The sequence below is a fragment of the Chelonia mydas genome, chromosome 3 (assembly GCF_015237465.2).
Source record: "Chelonia mydas isolate rCheMyd1 chromosome 3, rCheMyd1.pri.v2, whole genome shotgun sequence".
In the NCBI taxonomy this organism is placed as follows: Eukaryota; Metazoa; Chordata; order Testudines; family Cheloniidae; genus Chelonia; species Chelonia mydas.
Window position 1 is genome coordinate 49,518,309 of NC_057851.1, and position 21,464 is coordinate 49,539,772.

At 38.1% G+C, this 21,464-nt stretch overlaps 1 protein-coding gene across 1 annotated transcript in view; it reads right to left on the reverse strand.

Annotated features, from left to right (window-relative positions):
• Nucleotides 1–13,613, reverse strand: part of LOC122464867 (protein eyes shut homolog) — a 79,787-nt gene extending 66,174 nt beyond the window's left edge. The window contains exons 1-4 of the mRNA XM_043541924.1: nucleotides 13,565–13,613; nucleotides 8,335–8,431; nucleotides 7,917–8,024; nucleotides 5,717–5,862 (exon numbers count right to left, since the gene is read on the reverse strand). Of these exons, the coding sequence (XP_043397859.1) occupies nucleotides 5,717–5,862; nucleotides 7,917–8,024; nucleotides 8,335–8,431; nucleotides 13,565–13,613 (400 nt within the window). The remainder of the gene's footprint in view (nucleotides 1–5,716; nucleotides 5,863–7,916; nucleotides 8,025–8,334; nucleotides 8,432–13,564) is intronic.
• Between the last annotated feature and the right edge of the window lie 7,851 nt (nucleotides 13,614–21,464).

Below are 21,464 nucleotides of genomic sequence, written 5' to 3' on the forward strand. Positions count from 1 at the left end.
GTGGCACCTGCTGGCCCCACTGGAGAATTTCATTTATTTTGAGAGGTAAGTGGCCTTTGTCAGTTCCTTCCTGCTATTTATCAGTATCTTCTGCACCATCTTCAAGCATGATGTATTCAAGTCGCTGCGGCTTGATGAACTACGTCCTGGAATACTCAAGGAGCTGACTGAGAAGATATCTGAGCCACTAGTGACTATCTTCAAAAAGTCATTGAAGATGGGAGAGATTCCAGAAGACTGGAAAAGGACAAATATATTGCCAATATATACAAAGGGAAATAAGGACAACTCAAGAAATTACAGACTAATCATCTTAACTTCAGTACCCTGAAAGAGAATGGAACAAATTATTAAGAAATCAATTTGCAAACAGCTAAAGGATAAGGTGATAAGTAACAATCAGCATGGATTTGTCAAAAACATATCATGTCAAATCAACCTAATATCTTTCTATGACAGGGTAATAAGCCTTGTGGATAGGGGAGAAGTGGCAGATTGGTATATCTTGACTTTAGTAAGGCTTTTGATACTGTTTCACATGACCCTCTCATAAATACAGCCTAGATGGAGCTACCATAAAGTGGGTGCATAACTGGTTGGAAAATCATTCCCAGAGAGTAATCATCAGTGGTTCACAGTCAAGGTGGAAGGCCTTATTGAGTGGGATCCCACAAGGTTCAATTCTCAGTCCGGTTCTGTTCAATATCTTCATCAACAATTTGGATCATGGCATAGAGAGTACACTTATAAAGTTTGCAGATGATACCAAGCTGGCAGGAGTTGAAAGTGCTTTGGAGGGTAGGATTAAAATTCGAAATGATCTGAAATTGAGAAATGATCTGAACTAAATAGGATGAAATTCAGTAAGGACAAATACAAAGTATTCCAATTAGGAAGGAACAATCAGTTGGGTACATACAAAATTGGAAATGCCTGTCTAGGAAGGAGTAATGCAGAAAGCGATCTGGGGGTCACAGTGGATCACAAGCTAAATATGAGTCAACAGTGTAACACTGTTGCAAATAAAGCAAACATCATTCTGAGATGTATTAGCAGGAGTGTTGTAAGCAAGACATGAAAAGTAATTCTTCCACTCTAGTCCACACTGATTAGACCTCAGCTGGAGTATTGTATCCAGTTCTGGGCACCACATTTCAGGAAACATGTGGACAAATTGGAGAAAGTCGAGAGAAGAGCAACAAAAATGAGTAAAGGTCTAGAAAACATGACCTATGAGAGAAGATTGAAAAAAAAAATGGGTTTGTTCAGTCTGGAGAAGAGAAGCCTGAGGGGGGGCATGATGACAGCTTTCAAGTACATAAAAGATTGTTACAAGGAGGAGGGAGAAAAAATATTCTCCTTAACCTCTGAGGATAGGATAAGAAGCAATGGACTTAAACTGCAGCAAAGGTGATTTAGGTTGGACATTAGGAAAAATTTCTTGTCGGGGTGGTTACATACTGGAATAAATTGAGTAGTGACATTGTGGAATCTTCAGTATTGGAGATTTTTAAGAGCAGGTTAGACAAACAGCTTTCAGGGATGGTCTAGATAATTCTTAGTCCTGCCTTGAGTGCAGGGACCGGACTAGAAGACCTCTTGAGGTCCTTCAAGTACTGCAATTCTCTGATTCACTGTGCCTTGAGTACACCAGGGAGGCTGAGTACATGGAAAACTGAAGCATCCATGGAGCCTGCATACTCCATAGGTTAAAGTCCTATGGTACCAGAGGCCACAGAGGCTGGTACCAGTAGTCACAGTACCTATACAGGTCAGCATCAGAATCATTTGAGGCTGGGTTCTCTTCCCCCCACAGGGATGAGTGGTGATCCTGGAATCTGGCTGCAGATATATGCAGGCTCTCCTCTTAGTCTGAGAATTACAGGTAGCACTCCTCGAGGAGTGGAGAACCCTCCCAGGTGTTGATAGAATTGAAGGTTTCAATCCTCGGGGTATTGAGATCTTTCTGTGGGTGACACTGGAGCCAGGAGTCTGCATGATGGCATTGGACATGATGCTGGTACTTCCCTGGTTGCTTTCCTGTGTATGAGAGGGGAAGACTATAACCCCCAGGCCACTGAGGCTGGCTGACCCTGCATTCTTGTTTACTCTGTTGTCACCATTTCTTGAGGTGAAGCTGGTCCTGGTAGTGGTGAGTGCTTAGCTGATCTAAATCCAATTATGTCACTATGGCTGAAATGGTGTAAGGCGAGACTTGCGGCATGTCTGGGTCATCTTAGCTAGTCATGGCCCTGGTAGCTTTTGTTCCTCTTTGAAGCACTTTTGATATTGGATAGCCTCATAGTCTTATGAAGCTTAGGGACCAAGCCTTGGGAAGTCATTCTATTCATCTTCTCTCCTAAAGACTTCCACTTGGTTCCCAACTGGCCCCAGTGTTTTCTTGGGTCTGAGACAGACTTAGGGAGCACCTTGGATCACTTTTAAAGATATCTTTGATGCAGAGTTCGATGACCTCTGGTCCTCCAAAGACCTTGAGATCTGGATTCTGGAGTACAAGTCCAGAAACATGGACTGCTTTAAAAGGAAGGTCCTCAAGTAAGATTGCCTTGAATGTTGAGTCTGCTTTGAGAAGGATCAGCAGATCTTGCACCAGTCAGAATGTGTCCCTGGCCAAGGCAGAATTGACACCTCATGTGGCCATCATTGAAAAGCATGACGGACTTGCAAAAGGGGCAGTGACTTGTGATCTGCCAGGTAAAACCAATCCCACTGGTGAATGGCAGTCCCAGACAGCCCCAGTGGAAGACTAAACCTAGCTAACATTGCCAACTAACTAACTAGAGAGGTAGGTTTCTCCATGCCATGGAGGGTAGAGGGGTATCTTCTCGCAACGCATACCCACTAGATGTTCTATCACTCACCGTGGAATATGGTACAGACTATCACTCAAAGAACAATACTATTTTATCTGATAGTGTTTTACACTTACAATGCAGGCATTTTTAATAGGCCCAAACCTTCCCAAAACCCATTTATATGTATATTATCAATCTCTGAAGAGGCTAATGGAAATGTATTTGATTTTTAATCAGCTAAATATATTGCCTATTTGTATTGTTATAGATTCAGGGCCTTTAAAATGCTGACATGTTGACTTTTTAAAGTGTCTTTTTCATTATCCAGAACTGTGAAGGTTGATGCTCTCACAAACAATATGTTTTCCTTTTTTATGAATTAGGTGACATAAAACCAATAAAAGTAGTGAAAGTAGGTATGCATCATCATATTTATATTATAGTTGCTAAAAATGGAAGTTTTAAAGATCTCAAACTGTCAATAAATTGCTTCCAATTCTGAACATTAGCCTACTGCATGGTGGAAAATGTGCTTTTCCCTCTGCTCATTGCCTGATAATAAATGTCTTTCTTGCAATATCAGTTTCTTCAGACAAATGAATGAGAACATTTTGTATTCACTCAATTGGTGAAGTGTTGCCCATAAAGTGTCACAAGCAATATGAAGTAGAAGTCAGTAACAACATCAACTCACATTAGAAATTAAAGTTTTCACTGGGAAACAACATAAATGTATCCATTAGGAAGGAACAATATGATGAACGTGCTGAAATGTAAATATTACTTTCTGCATGAAATAAATGCAATTAATATGAATAAAAGTAAGTGTGTGTATGAAACTCCATGCTTGTGCTCAGCTGAAGGAAGAATGTGTGATACTATATATTTAGAAATTAGACCGCTCTATTTCCAATTTTGTCTGCAGTTATTTTTGAGCACCATACAGTGCAGGCAATAAAGATATGTCCTCTGGTTTGGTTTTCTCCAGAGGGAAATTTCTATTCTCAGCTGAGTTTGCAGGAATAATGTAAAACAATACATTGAATGATACAAATATGAAGCTGTCTCGCTTGGAGCTGGGTCAGAGATGTTGGCTTTTAGACTTTAAAAGACTTTTAGACTTTTGCCATCTCCAAAGGCAATGATGTTTTTTTTAGATGCCCTCTCTTCTAAAACTATTAAAAGTGAATTGATAATATGATACAAGACAGATCCACTAACAGACTGAGATAATTCTATACAGAAAGTTCATCACATTTTAGCCACTGTGAAAACTTGATTTTATATGTGAAGAACAAAAATTAATATCACAATATTGCACTTCAACACCCAGATCATCCTCTCAATCTTATGTATACTGGAAGCTACATATTATATAAGTCTATATTACACACAAATAATATGATATATAATTCAGTATATTTGGAAATAGTTTGCTTGATTTAAAAAAATACTACTATAAAATAGGTAATTAAAATGACCAGTGTGGTACTCTAAATATCCAAACTCCAGTATTATTTTATTGACTCAAATGCACAAAAAGCAATGTGTTTACAATAACTACAAACACCTGTTTTCTGACTATGCTTGTTCCTTTAAACAGCTCAGCAACCCTACCATTCAGGAACTGCTCAATTACTAATTACACATACATATCGAAGATTAAAATAAAAGGCAGTATTTGTCAGGTCAAAAACTAATTTTTGTTCTCAGATCCTTTCACCCAAGTCAATATTCTACATCTTCCTTATATCTCAGGAAATGGGTTTCTTCTAGGAGAAAATTCTGATGAAAACCCTTTTTTTTTTTTAATTAAACATTTTACGTGGAAAATTTTGACACAGGTCAAATATGAAATATTTCGGTTTTGGGGTTTTTTCAAATATCAAATATTATTTCTATAGAAATTAGAAAAGTTTCATGAATAATTTTGTTTTGCCAAAACCCAATTTTCTATCGAAAACCAGTTTCAGCAACAACCTTTCAACCAGCCCTAACACAAATTGTACCTGTTCTTGGTGCTGGGGAAGGGTAACTCTCCACCAGCTATGTTATGTGGTGTCCATCTTAGCTTGGGTGGGGAAGAACCCTACCCATAATGTGAAACATATGCAGAAAATGGAGTAATTTAAAACAGCCAAAATATTAAGTTATACACACACAAATATACACATTTCTCCATGTTAAATGATACCAAAATAGTAAGCATCCACGCCATTTCTGATGCTACATGCAGAACATGTGACTACCACAATGATTTTAGACATATTTCATTACAGCTCTACTTGTTAAATAATTGATCATTACTTCTGTATAAATTCCAAATATCAATCCAAGATCAATAACTGAGGCAGTAATGCCAGCTATACAGGTCAGGGAAGTCAAAATCTCAATACTTTGACACTGTATATCCAAAGGAGAAATTCACTTTGTAGCATTTGAACATAAATCTTGATAATCGAAAATAAATCAGGATTTACTACTGAAAAAACCAGAGTCAAACTCTGATAAAAGTGACACTTTTTAATAAAACAGTATCTGAATCTACCTACAAAACTTACTCTGTATTTACGAGTGATTTCTCTTGGCTGAATTCACAAAATATTGATTTTCTTTTGCACTATATAACCTTCTTTCTAATGTGTTTCAGCTAAATATCTGGACTACTAAAGAACCCATAAATCAAAATAATGTAAATAAAGACTTGAGGTACTTAGCAAGACTTGGATCAAAGGCCCATTTGAGTTAACATTGATTTCTCCTCCAATACTCAGATAATTTTCTGCACTCCTCCTTGACATAGTTGAGGCCATTGCTTATGCAATAGTTTTAAAATGCAGAACTCAGGGGGTAACATGTTTCTATGTGGCAGCAATTGATATTCAGGGGAGGGACTATACCTGTGAATCCAGGGGGACAGATACATTGGTAGCCTCCAGGCTTGTTGAAGCAGCTGCCTCCATGCAGACAAGGCAAAGTTTCACACTCATTTACATCCAATTCACAGAGAGGCCCATAGTACCAAGGTGCACAATTACAGAGGAACCTTGGGGAAAGGGGAAAAAATAAAAGATAAATCAATACAAACAAACAATATGATCTGTTAAAAAATTGTGAATCTTTCCAGATGTTTAGGGGCCGAGTTGTGATCCCTTCTCGCTGACCATGTAAAATAATTAACAGACTTCTCTCATTTCCATATCTCTGAAGTAAACAGAACAATTTACAGTTTTTAAATTAGTAGGGAAATTGTGTGCAATAAATGTAGCTGAAGCTAAGAGGAACAACATAATGGCTAGGTTTATTTTGTTGTGTGTCTTTTAATCGTGCAGTATCTTGGATCCAAACACCACATAAAGTTTGTTTCTTCTTTCTCATTTAAATGTTATTTTTACTGAAGGTTTATACCAGAAAAGTTCATTGTGTGAAGTCAGAGAATGCAGAGATATCACTGTAACAGTAGCTAAACATAAAATCATTGTACCTGACTGACTGACATTTGTAATTTTACTCCACAGTAAATACAAATAAAGAAAAAGAAAAAGAAAAAGAAAAAGGACAAGTTGCACCAAAGCCAATTTCTCCTTCTCCCCCATGGCCCAGAAGTTGCAAAAAAGTTGATTTAATGGATTATGCTTACACCCTCTTAACACAGGACCCTTGCTGTATGTTCCAGGAGAAGAATATCCACTCAAACTTTACCACCACCAGCTAAGCTCCCTGCCAATATGACACGTGAAAGATTTCTTCACAAACCCAAATATAGAAATCTTCAGTCCCTATACCCATTCCCTGCAATAGGCCCTAGTGTTGCAAAAAGAGTAAAGGAGAAAGGGAAGATTCCAGACACCAATACAAGGCCAAGTAAAATCTTGCCTAAATGTTACTAATTAAATGAGCTAACCAAATTAATCACTATCAATAATTTATTTGATAAATACATTCACTTAGCCCATATCTGTTTGAAAATTATCTACACACAGCTTGTGATTTTTACCAATCTGTTCCATATCCACATTCATTCCATGAAGTAGTTTCTATGAACAAACCTTAGGCTATTAATTTTGCGGGAATTGGTTGCTATGAGTATTCACTGTCTGTGATTTGGTATCTGGAGGATGGTGTGGACTGCAACCTCAGCAAGTTTGCTGATGACACTAAACAGGGAGGAGTGGTAGATATGCTGGAGGGTAGGGATAGGATAGAGAGGGCCCTAGACAAATTAGAGGATTGGGCCAAAAGAAATCTGATGAGGTTCAACAAGGACAAGTGCAGAGTCCTGCACTTAGGATGGAAGAATCCCATGCACTGCTATAGACTACGGACCAAATGGCTAGGCAGCAGTTCTGCAGAAAAGGACCTAGGGATTACAGTGGATGAGAAGCTGGATATGAGTCAACAGTGTGCCCTTGTTGCCAAGAAGGCTAATAACATTTTGGGCTGTATAAGTAGGAGCATTTCCAGCAGATCGAGGGACGTGATCTTTCCCCTCTATTCAACACTGGTGAGGCCTCATCTGGAGTACTGTGTCCAGTTTTGGGCCCCACACTAGAAGAAGGATGTGGAAAAATTGGAAAGCGTCCAGAGGAGGGCAACAAAAATGATTAGGGGACTGGAACACATGACTTATGAGATGAGGCTGAGGGAAGTGGGATTGTTTAGTCTGCGGAAGAGAAGAATGAGGGGGGATTCGATAGCTGCTTTCAACTACCTGAAAGGGGGTTTCAAAGAGAATGGATCTAGGCTGTTCTCAGTGGTAGCAGATGACAGAACAAGGAGTAATGGTCTCAAGTTGCAGTGGGGGAGGTTTAGGTTGGATATTAGGAAAAACTTGTTCATTAGGAGGGTGGTGAAGCATTGGAATGTGTTACCTAGGGAGGTGGTGGAATCTCCTTCCTTTGAGGTTTTTAAGGTCAGGCTTGACAAAGTCCTGGCTGGGATGATTTAGTTGGCGATTGGTCCTGCTTTGAGCATGGGGTTGGACTAGATGACCTCCTGAGGTCCCTTCCAACCCTGATATTCTATGATTCTAAAGCCAACGGCTAGAGTTTACTTATAAGAAAGTTTGTGAATACTTTTCACTTAGCTCTAGTTACTAACCTGTTTATAAGATCAATGCAGGTTCCATTGTTTTTGCAGGGTCTCGATAAACATTCATTAATCTCCACTTCACATTGTGTCCCAGAAAAACCAGGTCTGCAGGAGCACCTGGCAAATAAGATGTCCACAGAATGCACAGAATGTTTCACTTTAATGTAAATATAAAATAAACAATGATGAAAAATATGATTTTTTTTTCAATATGATGTTTGGATCACTATGATCATCAGAAAAAGAACTTTGTTATAATCTGGAGATAGTATAATGTTTATACAAACTGACTATAAAATGACAAACCAGATAATTAAAATATTAGAACAACAATACGCATACAAAATACCAAAAGAATGGCAAATTGAATGATAACTTGGCCCTGCATTATAACTGATGGCTTTGTAGTTTGAACAGTTATCCTCACCTGTAACTGTTAACCTCATCTACACAGCGACCTTGGTTCTGACATGGATGGGAGATACACTCATTGCTGTCAATTTCACAGTAAGCACCTTCAAATCCTGAAATATAAATGATATGGGTATGGATCAGCAATCTCCACTACACAGTGTGAATGTCAGGATCAGTGATAACAAAGACCCAGGTGAAAGCCATCTTAATGGAACTTGTAACCCCCTAGCATTTCTTATCCCTCAGCTTTAACAGGCAGTGTTTCCCACAGAGAATACAACAAGTCTAATCATCCTTTAACGCACAAGATAGACAGATTTAGATGCAAGAAATGAGTACCTTGCTAAATCTTTTGGGGAAATTAAGCCTGTTTTAAGGCTTTGAAAATGCTTTATCAGGAAGTGTGGGAATATCTCAAAAAGAAAAAAAACAGTTCTGTAATGCACACATTCTAATGTGCTAGTGAATTTGCAGAGATCACATTTATTTAAAGCAGTCAACAGATGAGAAAAAAATGTTTAATTGGTTTCAACATTCAAATGCATCAAAGAAAGCAGGTTTCAGAGTAGCAGCCATGTTAGTCTGTATCAGCAAAAAGAACAGGAGTACTTGTGGCACCTTAGAGACTAACAAATATATTAGAGCATAAGCTTTCGTGGGCTACAGCCCACTTCATCAGAGGCAGAGAATGGAATATATAGTAAGATATGTGTGTGTATATATACACACACACACACACACATACAGAAAAGTTGGAAGTTACCATACAAACAGTGAGAGGCTAATTAGTGAAGATGAGCTATTATCAGCAGGAGAAAAAAACTTTTGAAGTGATAATCAAGATGGCCCATTTAGACAGTTGACAAGAAGGTGTGAGGATACTTAACTTAAGGAAATAGATTCAATATGTGTAATGACCCAGCCACTCCCAGTCTCTATTCAAACCCAAATTAATGGTATCTAGTTTGCATATTAATTCAAGCTAGCAGTTTCTCATTGGAGTCTGTTTTTGAAGCTTTTCTGTTGCAAAATTGCCACCCTTAAATCTTTTATTGAATGGCCAGAGCGGTTGAAGTGTTCTCCTACAGGTTTTTGAATGTTATGATTCCTGATGTCAGATTTGTGTCCATTTAATCTTTTGCTTAGAGACTGTCTCTGGTTTGGCCAATGTACATGGCAGAGGGGCATTGCTGGCCCATGATGGCATATATCACATTGGTAGATGTACAGGTCAACGAGCCCCTGATGGCGTGGCTAATGTGATTAGGTCCTATGATGGTGTCACTTGAATAAATATGAGGACAGAGTTGGCATCAGGCTTTGTTGCAAGGATAGGTTCTAGTGTTTTTGTTGTGTGGTTTCTGGAGAGTATTTGCTTCAGGCTGGGGGGCTGTCTGTAAGCAAGGACTGGCCTGTCTCCCAAGATCTGTGAGAGTGAGGGATCATTTTTCAGGACAGGTTGTAAATCTTTGATGATGCGCTGGAGAGGTTTTAGTTGGGGGCTGAAGGTGATGGCTAGTGGCGTTCTGTTATTGTCTTTGTCAGGCCTGTCCTGAGGTAGATGACTTCTGGGTACTCTTCTGGCTCTGTCAATCTGTTTTTTCAATTCAGCAGGTGGGTACTGTCGTTTAAGAATGCTTGATAGAGATCTTGTAGGTGTTTGTCTCTGTCTGAGGGATTGGAGCAAATGCCAATGTGGTATATGTCATCATGTGCATCCCCCCCCCCCCCCACTCCTGCTGGTAATAACTCATCTTAAGTGATCACTCTCCTTACAGTGTGCATGATAAACACCCATTTGTTCATGTTCTGTGTGTATATAAATCTCCTCACTGTATTTTCCACTGAATGCATCCGATGAAGTGAGCTGTAGCTCATGAAAGCTTATGCTCATATAAATTGGTTAGTCTCTAAGGTGCCACAAGTACTCCTTTTCTTTTAGCCTCTTACAGTTTGTATGGCAACTTCCACGTTCTCTGTATGTATATATATCTTCTTACTATATGTTCCATTCTATGCATCCGATGAAGTGGGCTGCAGCCCACGAAAGCTTATGCTCTAATATATTTGTTAATCTCTCAGGTGCCACAAGTACTCCTGTTCTTTTTTCAAAGAAAGCAGTTCATTATGATTCTTATCTGCATAATAAGTCACCCATGTAAACACGTCATAATACATGACAATTCTTTTTCAAACTAATGAAAGAGGGGGAAAGGGAATATATACAGAATGATTCACCAGAAAGTTCAATTTACTGTAACATATACTACATCTTAAATTGATCCAAAATTACAATTTTGTTCAACACAAAACTGTGTTAAAATGATACAGATGGAGATATAAACTCACAAAGGCAGTCTTGATAATGACTAATGCTGAAGTGTTGCATCTATCATAACCATAATAGAACTTTCTGCAATTAGGGCCTGATCCAAAGCCCAAAGAAGCCAATGACACTCTTTCCATACTTAGTGGGGTTTTGGATCGGATTATTATGTAGCACCTCTCACACAAACAACTCAACACACTTTACAAATATTAACATTTTGCCCCTCTGAGGAAGGTATACTAAGTTGCAGATTGTTAACTTGAGGCATAATGGATTAATTGACTTGACTAAGGACACAGATTGAGTGAGTAGTGAAAGTATGAACCAAACTCAGTAGCCCTGACTAAAAGTCATCTGCTTTCACTTCTAGACAACAATTCAACACTCAGGGGGTGTCATAAAATCTACACTTCTGGACACTTTGCCTATCTTTAAACAGCAGGTACTCCATGGTTCAGGGTGTGTCCCAGCTGGGCCCCATTTTACACACATCCCTCAGTACAGGAGTCCTTGCTTTGGCTGCTTCTTCAACTTCTCCCCACCAGCTGCAGTTTACTATAGAGATTCATATGCTGTATGTTATAAAACCTAGGCACAATGGATCTTTGTAATTCTCACTACAACTAAGACCCTGATAAAGCCTGCAGTCTGTCAACAGATATAAAGAAATCCTGTTTATAATATTGAATGGTTTTCTACAGGTTATCATGGTGCACAGAAATAACAAGTGGAAGTTAAGGATCTACAGTAGGCAACAGATGAAATAAAATAAAGTTAAGTTATGTATATGCTGATATATTCCTTTCATTTTGTATTTGGCATGCCCAGCACCTATAACAAAACTGACACAATTTTAAAAAAATATATTTAGCATACTATCTTTAACATAGAATCCTCTTGTTTGTGAGATTTCATCTCATAACCCTAAAATAATGTAGTAGTTTGTGTTTAATTAGCTTTAAATTTATTTTAGCATAAAACAGGTTTCAAGCAGCAGGAACCAACAAAAGTGAGTTGGTGACTAGAAATGGCCTTGTAATAAGATGGAGCAGAACTGTATTGAACAGATTTAGAAATAATTTGGGCCAATCAAGACAAGTGTGTGCCTGATAAAGATTGTCCTTTGTGCAGGTTTAATTGTATAACAACATATTTAATATTTGCTTTCTCCCCACAACCTCATGCTGTCATAGTTATAAGATTTTATTAACATGTTGCTCCCACACTAACATCATTGACATGTCACTATGATATGAGATTCACATAACAACGGTGCTCCCATTTAATTAAATTTGTAATAGCTGCATCGTTATACTGTTAATGCAGCTACATGTTGTGAGACTTGCACATGTGGAACCCGTACACTTCAGTTGATATTGTAATGACTCCATTACGATGCTCAAACTATGCCATTATAGCGAAAGATTCACATAGTAACAGCACTTCCACACACATGACCACTGGCATTAGAATGACTCCAGAGCTCTTATGGTGTCTATAAAAATGCATTAGAGCACCATTATGATGTCAGAAATGGAATTATAATAATTAAGAAAATAACCACTGACAACTCAGAGGTCTGTTGTTTTCAGAAACATGAAGAAAGCTTTGTCTGAGACTATATTATATTTCAATATCAGTGTAAAAGTGAATATCTGTGATTTAAAAAAAATAATTTAATGATAGAGGATTTCAAAGTACTTCCTAAAGATGACTAGGCAGTATTATCTGCCTTTTATAGGTGGAGAAACTCAAGTACTGAAAAGTTAAAGCCCTTGACCAAGGTCACATAAGTGAGCTAGTGACAGAGTCTGAATGGACTCCAGGTCAGCTGACTGTAGTTCCGTGATCTAACCACTAGCTCACACTGCAGCCATTGTGGATTTCCTATTTGGTACAGTGTGACCTACTTTCCTCATCATAATTTTATGCCGTGCTACTTCTTGCAGCAGAAGACAGGTGTTTCTCTTTGTTTGTAACAGCGTTCTTTTGTTAATCCAACCTCTTGGCAGGTCTTAGACACTTCATAAAGCTGCTAATATCCTGTTGACTCCTTGTGGCAAAAGCAGTTCTGAATATAAAGAAGTTGGGAGAGGCTCTCTAGGGAGAGGAAACTAAAGAGCTATGAGGACAACTCTAGGGCCATCGAAGATCAGAGAGGAAATTTATACTCAGAAATATTGGTTCTGAGTTTCAAATAAAGCCAGACGCCAGGAAGAGGGGTAATTTCAGAGATTAACTCAAATCTGCAAGTTGTGTTAAGGATGGAGTAAGGATTTACCCATCCACAGTCTCTTTCAGGCCACAATAACTTTCTCATTCTCAGGAATTCTCAAGAGGCAGGGAAAAATGGAGAAGAGTGAAACACTCGCAATGTTCTTTTCTACTCCTCGCCTCAACCTTTTGATCATGACCACTCAGATCCTATCTGTACATGTATACTAGACCTTTAAATTACATGTTTATAGCAGGTGTCTTCCATCCTAAATGGTACTGAAATTAGTAATGAAGTTCATGAAAATGACATATTTATGAATTATTATATAAATAAGACTTGCTACTGATTTCACTAACTATGCAGTCTGCACCACCAATACTGAGTGGGTAGGCGAAGCAATATATTACCTGATGTATTTCACAATTCAAGGTTATAGAAAATGCATGGGGGTTACTTCTTGTCATTTTTTTTCCAGAAGTCTGTGACAGAGACTTCTCTTTAATAAAGGTAATATAGAAACAAATCTCTTAGTGTTTATTTCCTGCTTCTTCTGGTGAATGAACATTTGGTCTTGATCTAACTTTAGCTATCTAGGTACTTACATGAAATATGTGCTTAAGGATTTTGCTGAATTGAGGGCTAAGTGACTTTCTTAAGGTCACATAGGAAGAGCAATGACAGAGTTGGAAAATTAACCCAGATCTCCTGTGTCCAAGTTCAACGCCTTAACCTCGAAGCCATCCATGCTCTTTTGACTTTATCCTATCAGATTATGAGCACTATCAGATTCCCTACATGATGCTGAAGGAGCTGTTGTCTGGAATGTTAGGGGGGTTTAGTACATACCAACTACTTCATTCACATGTGTGTGACATGTGCCATCAAAACTGCTTAAAGGAGTTGTGCTGCCAGAGCACAGGGACTAAAATCCCCATAACAATGCATTGCTGTTACACGAGTCCTATAACAAACAACTTCATTAAAGTAGCATCAGAAATACTGAGAGTTATACAGATTTTTGGAATGATCTGGAACTGGCCCCAGATCCAAATACTCTTGAATTTTGGGGTGAAAGAAACCTGGATGAAGATCTGAATATTGTAGTTTGTGCCCTTTTCTATTATTTCCCTGTAGTTTGCTAGTGAAAAAAGAAAGGTGAAAAGACTGAAAAGTGTGGCTTGCCTTCACAGTTCAATATTATTGTTCAATAGTGTGATTGGTTATATCAGGTAGCCAGCAGACACTGACAGTATGTCATTCTTCAGGAGTTTTTCTTTTGATACATGATACCCCAATGACATTGAACAGCAACAGAAGAGGTGGCAGCTTGTCTTTTTATCTCAGGTTTGGTTGATGAATTGGACGAACATGCAGAGCCTGTGAGACTGGGACCCATAGGACTGTCTGTGGCCAACTTTCTCTTTTGTGATTTTCCTTTATTCATTATGTTTGACATTTGTGAGACTGAGTTCTGTTACAAACTAGCAGCCTATGTCAATGGGCTAGGGAAATTAGACTGTGCTGAAAAGTAGTACATAGAAAAAGAAAGTACAAATGTATAACACTTGAAATAACTAAAAGATGTCACCACAACATGCTGAGGTAGATTGTATTTTTGGGATGCAGTCAAATATAAAGTATGTGGAATGCAACCAAAGTGAATTTTCTAAAACCAGTAAAATTATTTTATGTAATGGTTTCACTTGAATTTATGGTATTTCTACAGGTATCTTTTTTAGTTTGTGAGGATAGCTGGTATTTTAAACACTGGAGTCAGCTGTAAAGGATATACATAAACAATGAAAATGGAGTGAGTTATCCAAACCTTGCTCCCTTCAGCCTTCTCCACCTGATGAAGATGTTCTGCAGCCATTTCTATGCTAACTGAGGTTGAGAGTTGTACATATAACACTGTATTTAGGCTCAAATTCCACCACAACAATAGTCATCATAAAAGCAAATCAATGTAGAGTGCATACTGCACATACATTACTTTATTAATTATTCTACACAACACAGAAACACATAGGTTTCATTACAAAATGTCAGTGGGGCCACTGTATGATGAAATCCCAAGATGTCACTCAGATGTTGAGTTCTCTCTCTGGAGTAAATAAATTCAGCCTTTAAACATCGGGGGAGAAGGTGATAAGATAAAAGACAATTTGGGGGGTTTTAACCTTATATATTATTTGACAGATATATATAAAATGAGAGAGAGAGAAACAAAGTCAACTTTGTTCCTGCTCTATTTTTTTAAAGTACTTTAGCTGATTTCATAAAAAAAAATATATATATATATATATCCAGACTGGCAAATTTTATTGTAAATTTCAGATACCGTTTTAACTCAAGTCTAAAAAGTGGTGTTTACATTTAAAAGTAGAAGTTGAAAGTTACAGGCAGCTCTATTTTATTTTATTCCAGGTGTAATTTCCATGCATCTGTGCTACAATATATGTATAATTTATGAAGTCAGCACCGTACAAGTCTGAATCAGAGCTCATGATAATAAGACTTTTTTATTCACTCAAGACAAATGTTCTCTGAGAAAATTATGAAAATAGAGCAGAACAACATTATGCCCACACTTCTCTTATAATCAGGAGAGTTCAAATCCCATACTGCTTTCTCTTTAAAATACATCAGAACGTTTTAATTAAAATACTGTATGTAAACTATTTCTCCTACGAGGAACATTAGATAGACACCAACAGCACTACCTGTGACCAAAACAATGCTTAATTTTATTGGAATATGAGCAAATAGGACATAGAAAGGAAATCACTGAATCTCAAAGGTAAAGGATACCCAGTTAATTTGCTTGCATGGTTCTTTTTTTGCTATTTTATGGTACCTTGAGTTCTTGTGTCTCATATACTACCATATTTGTGAGCATTTACTTTGAAGGATAATGTAATCCATTTGAATACTTTGTACAAATGTTTCAATACTCCAAATTAACAATTACAATCACAAATAACTATGGTCCTATGGGACATTTAAATTTAGAACGAAGTATGGATACAGTGTTTTATCTCTAGTACCCTAGAAAATTTAAAAAATATTTAATATTTTCCAAAGGAATGGGGAAAGGAATGGACACAACCTATCTGTTGTTTAAACTGAATTAACATATTTAAATATTAACAACATTATTATAAATTAATGTTATCAGTTGCAAAGGAATTTGCATTCTCTAAATAAGAATTTGTCCAATACATGTTACAAAATATATTATACTGCTAAACCTAATTTGTCTCTTGTGTTGTGAATATAATTCACTCATTTAAATTACAAAACAGAATCATTTTTATTTTAGGCAAGCTACTTTGTAAAGTGGTACCAAGCCTGGAACTATGCATCTTGCTGTAATGTATTGTTACCATAATGGTCTTCAGTGCTGCCTCTGGTGGTGCAAATCAGTGAAGCCTGGGATCCAAATTGTAACTCAACAGCACATGTAAGTGATCAGATGCAGCTCTTCAGTACAATGCTTTAAAGTTTCTTTTCCACATTTCAAAGACGTGAGACATTACTTAGAGGTGACTTAAAATACACACACACACACACACACACACACACACACCCCTTGCTGTCTTTTATGAGGACAAACTGAACTATCCTTCTGAACTTAAACCAACGTTCTCAATTTCCAAATAAAAATATTTATCTGATCAATAGCAAAGAGCAAATGGCACATGCTGTTGCCCGCCAACAAGGAATGGCAGTCAGAACCCTGTTCAGAATATCCAGATCTGATCTTCTCAGGAAATTATCGTTGAAGAGGTGACTAACTACAGGAGACCCTTTCCTCTTGGATTTGATCAGATTTCTGATACAAAGATCAAACAAATGATATAAACACAATTTAAGAAATCAATGGGTTTTATTTATCAGTCCATGTTTTACGCAACTTTTGATATCTCGTTAGGCAGAAAAGTGGCCTGTGAATAGAGCCCCTTAGCTACTATGCTATTATGACCAGATGATCATTTTTTAACAAAATAATTTCATGCATATTTTTCCACTTTTGCCAAAAGCACAGAGAAGAGCATTTTTAAAATATGATTTTGTTTGCAACCTGGGGCTTCAAAACCTAAACTGAGGGGAAAAAATAAACTCAGAAAAATGATCAGTTTGCTACTAGCACACTGCAACTTCAAACTTCAAAATTTGGTGGGAAAGAAGGGGCGTAAAAGATGGAGAACTACACGATATCATACTGATTCTTTTATTATATACCTAAGATGTTTTACAGAGCAGACAGTGAGGATGTAGCTTTAAAACATGATGAATAAGTTGATTATGAAATACTAATGCTCTTAGTGGAAACAAATACAGTATCACAAATATATAAGGCAACATTTCTAATTCCCCTGGAGCTGTGGTCCCCAAATGTGGGCGCGACCCCCTATGGGGCATGGAAGAATATTTGAGGGGAACGCAGCAGGGCCTACGACAGCCCCCATTTGGGGAGAGGAGGGAGTACCACCCAGCCCTGCTCTGGAGGGGGGCACAGACAGATTCCATTACTGGAAAGTGGGGATGTGACAGGAAAAGTTTGAGCACCACTGCCCAAGAGAGAGTTTCTGCTAAATTACCTCAGTTATGTAGTTTTATATATCCTATTCAGCAGACTAAGTACTGCATTAGAGCTACCAGGTCTGGTAATATGTTCTGAATTGCTTGCAATTTGTATACACACAGACTGAAATATTTCTTCCTATTTACAGGATGGCTCAATCCTACTTCCTCTGGTAGTAGTTTTACCATTAATTGTAATGGTCCTGTTCCCATAACGTGCCAAACCAGATGTTACACACACATATACACATGGTTAACCCTGTTCCTACATCTGCTGATGCAAAATATTGGATGCAGCCTCTCTAAACTTTATGTGGGCCATATCGATTTACACAGCAGAGGAATCCACTGGCTTCACATCTGTTTGTGGAGAACATAGCCACTTTCCCTTCTGTGTTCCATTGCAGAGACCCATGGAGCTAACTTCCAGGAGACCCAGCAGAGCAGTGGATTTCTTCCTGTTTGGGGTCTCCACTGCTTTGCACATCAGTGAAGAATTATTAAGCACCTCCGCTGCTTTTGGCACTACTGTTTGCAAGCACCTTGCTGAGTCCACTATGAGCCCTAATGTGGTAGGTGCACTTACCTAGAGAGATAGCAGAAGTATGATAAATGAAAGACCTGATGAAAAGCCAAAAAAGCTGTTGTCCTCAGGGAATTACATGTGTACACAGTAGCATACATGGAACTTTCTATGAACAGTTTGGGGGAACCTGTCTATGTATAACTTACACATTTTCTTTGATATTATAACCTCTATGTATAACTCTAACTCTCAATTTGTAGTCCATCAGCCATGGACTGACAAGGACCCTGGTCATGTTTCACAGACCCTGTCTGGAAGAAGCTACAGAACAAACAGAAGTCATTAACATTTAATGACTGTACTCTGGCAAGACAATGGGCATGCTAAGGAGGGTTCCGGAGCAGAGACAGGAGTTGGAAGAGAGGAAAATCCCCAAAATGGGAACAAGAATCCAGGTGTTAGGAGTGACTTTTACAAACAAAGGTACTGAGAGCATGAAAACACACAAAGGGACATGCTTTCTGAGCGAGGGGAAACATTTTGATAGTCACACCAGCTGAAGCTGTAGTAACATGTAGGAGTCAGAGAGGGGACCCCATGATCTGGAGACCTTGAATGGACACTGACAAATACCAGAGCAAGAGTGGTGAGGAAACTGAAGTAGGGAACGATATGCAGGTGTTTCTTATTTTCCACCCATCTGTTTACATCTTGTGTTATCTAAAGTAAAGAGTTGTTAGTTTCAAAATCCTCCTGCAAAGTCTGTGTCTTATTTGTTGCAACTATCATGTGTCCCTGGAAGATTAAAGTAACAACTAGAGAACTAAGAAGGGTGGAACTCTGAGAACGGTGTGGTTAAGCTACTGGGTTCTTTTGGAAGGTTCAGTTGTAGACTTGGGACCTGGACAGCTAGACTGCAGGGTCCCACTTCTGAAAAGGGTGCAGACAGAGACCATATGCCCAGGGAATATGCCTAGAAGCCTAAGTGCTTAGAGCCTACACAGACCAAAATTGAGCTAAAACTACATGGATGCAATATTGGGATCCAAACACAGCAGCCTGGTGAGTGTTCATCATGGGGGGGAAGCTTCATCAGGACTGTGACACTTGCCTATACCCCAGCAGTAATTTTATTGTCTTTCTGTTTGTTTTTCAGGCTGGGCAGAGTGACTCTCTCCTGCAAATCCTTCTTATGTGTGGCAACTGTCATTCCCAAGGCAAAGAGCAGACTCTCACTCTTGGATGTGTAAACGGGGATATTTGTTAGGATTAGAGAGGCTAGATTACCTCTGTATTTGGCACTGGTGCAACCATTACTGGAATACTGTGTCCAGTTCTTATGCTCACAATTCAAGAAGGAGGGTTATAAATTGGAGAGGGTTCAGAGAAGAGCCATGAGAATTATTAAAGGATTGGAAACCATGCCTTTATAGTGATAGACTCAATGAGCTCTATCTTTTAGCTTAACCAAGAGATGCTTAAGGGGTGACTTGTTCACAGTCTATATGTACCTACTTGGCGAACAAAACTAACAACGGGCTCTTCGGTCTCTGAGACAAAGACATAACAAGATCCAATGAATGGAAATTGAAGCTAGACAAATTCAGGCAGGATATAAGGATATACATTTTTAACAGTGAGGGTTATTACACATTGGAACAACTTGTCAGGGGTTGTGGTGGAATCTCCATAACTGGCAATTTTTAAATCAAGGATGGATGTTTTATTTTCTATGAGATATGCTCTAGTTTAAGCAGGAATCGATTCAGGAGAGTCCTATGACCTGTGTTATAAAAGAAGGAAATCTACATAATCGTAATCGTGCCTTCTGGCCTTATAATCAATAAGTCTTATACCAGGCTTTTGTTTCTGTGTCAGGTACTCAAACTGTAAAGTTCCATATCCACCATGCTTTCCATCCAAAAAATATACCCTTTGGGTTCCTGTGTGGAAAAATCATTGTTCCCTGGGGGTGGGCCAGTAGTTGAAAGTCCAGAACCATCTCAGTGATGGGCCCTCAGCAAGATGTGTCAAATGTCTTTCCTTGGCAGGGAAGCTCTCTGTAATGCAGTATAACAGACTGCCTTTGGGCAAATCTAAACTAATATGGCCACCTTACCAATATTTCAGGCCAAGTACAAATTAGACTCCACAATTTGATAGTCATATCCCACTCTATCAAATTCCAGCTGAAAGCAATTTAATACTAGAAGAGCAGAAAATATTTCCAGCTGTGTATCTAATACTGGATTTTATGGTGCTTGTTAAAGCATACTTAAGGAATTATTATATTAATTTAAGCTGTGCCTTTTTGACAAAAATATTCCATTTCTTTTCCCCAAGCCTATGGTCCTGAAACTGACATAGGGATGCACATGAAATAATTTTGTGTGTGAAATTAATAACAGTTTCACATCCCATAGTTTGAGTATTTAATAAGATCACATATATATATATATATATAAATAAATAGTTTTTCATAAACATAAAATATACTTCATTCATATATGAATGTTAAGAAAAATATAATCAGTTCATTTTATAGATACAGCTATATATGTGTGTATGTCTGCACACATCTATTTTATTCTAAGGGACATTTTTACTAACTTTAATAGAAGTTATATGCTTAAAATTAATGCAAGATGTTCCAACCACAAGACTTTTCTCAGCTATAAACATTAAGAAAAGATATAGAACTTTAATATCCATTATTCTTTATGAATCATTCCTGAAAGAAAAGCCTCAAGGTCAAAAACTTGTATCAAGCCATTTTCTACTGTCTGTGTGACATTCAATGTTAACCTTTCATTAAATGAGCAACTCACATACTTGCACAATTAATGAACCTCTTTTTGTTCAGCAGTCTATGGTAAGCCTTACCAGATGAGTAAAATATATATTAATACTTCTGAGCACTATATACACCCTTTGAACCTCAGAGATTCAATGCACATATTCACAATAAAGAGGATAATATTACTGTTACTGTGACATTGAAACCAAGGTATTTGGCATTTATATAAGTGGAGGCATTGACTTCAAAGTCCTGGGTAAATTCCAACTAAAGTAATTACATTCTGCATAGTTAAATTTCTACTGCAGTTTTAAGCATGCAGTGTATACCTCAATCCCTATACTAAACTATGCAGACATGTTTTGCACTGTTAAATTGATGCTATGTTCCATCCTACAGAATCTTATATTTCAGGACCTAGATTATGACTTTTAAGCCACATTCCAGAACATGAAAACATAAGAATGGCCATACAGGGTTAGAACAAAGGTTCATCCAGCCCAGTATCCTGTCTTCGACAGTGGCTAATGCCAGGTGTCCCAGAGGGAATGAACAGAACAGGCAATCAAACGATCTATCCCCTGTCACCTGTTCCCAGCTTCTGGCAAAAAACCCATCAGAGCTGCTGATTATGCATGAGGATTGGGGCTCAGTCTGCTCGATCCATTAGATTACTCTCCTGAGGT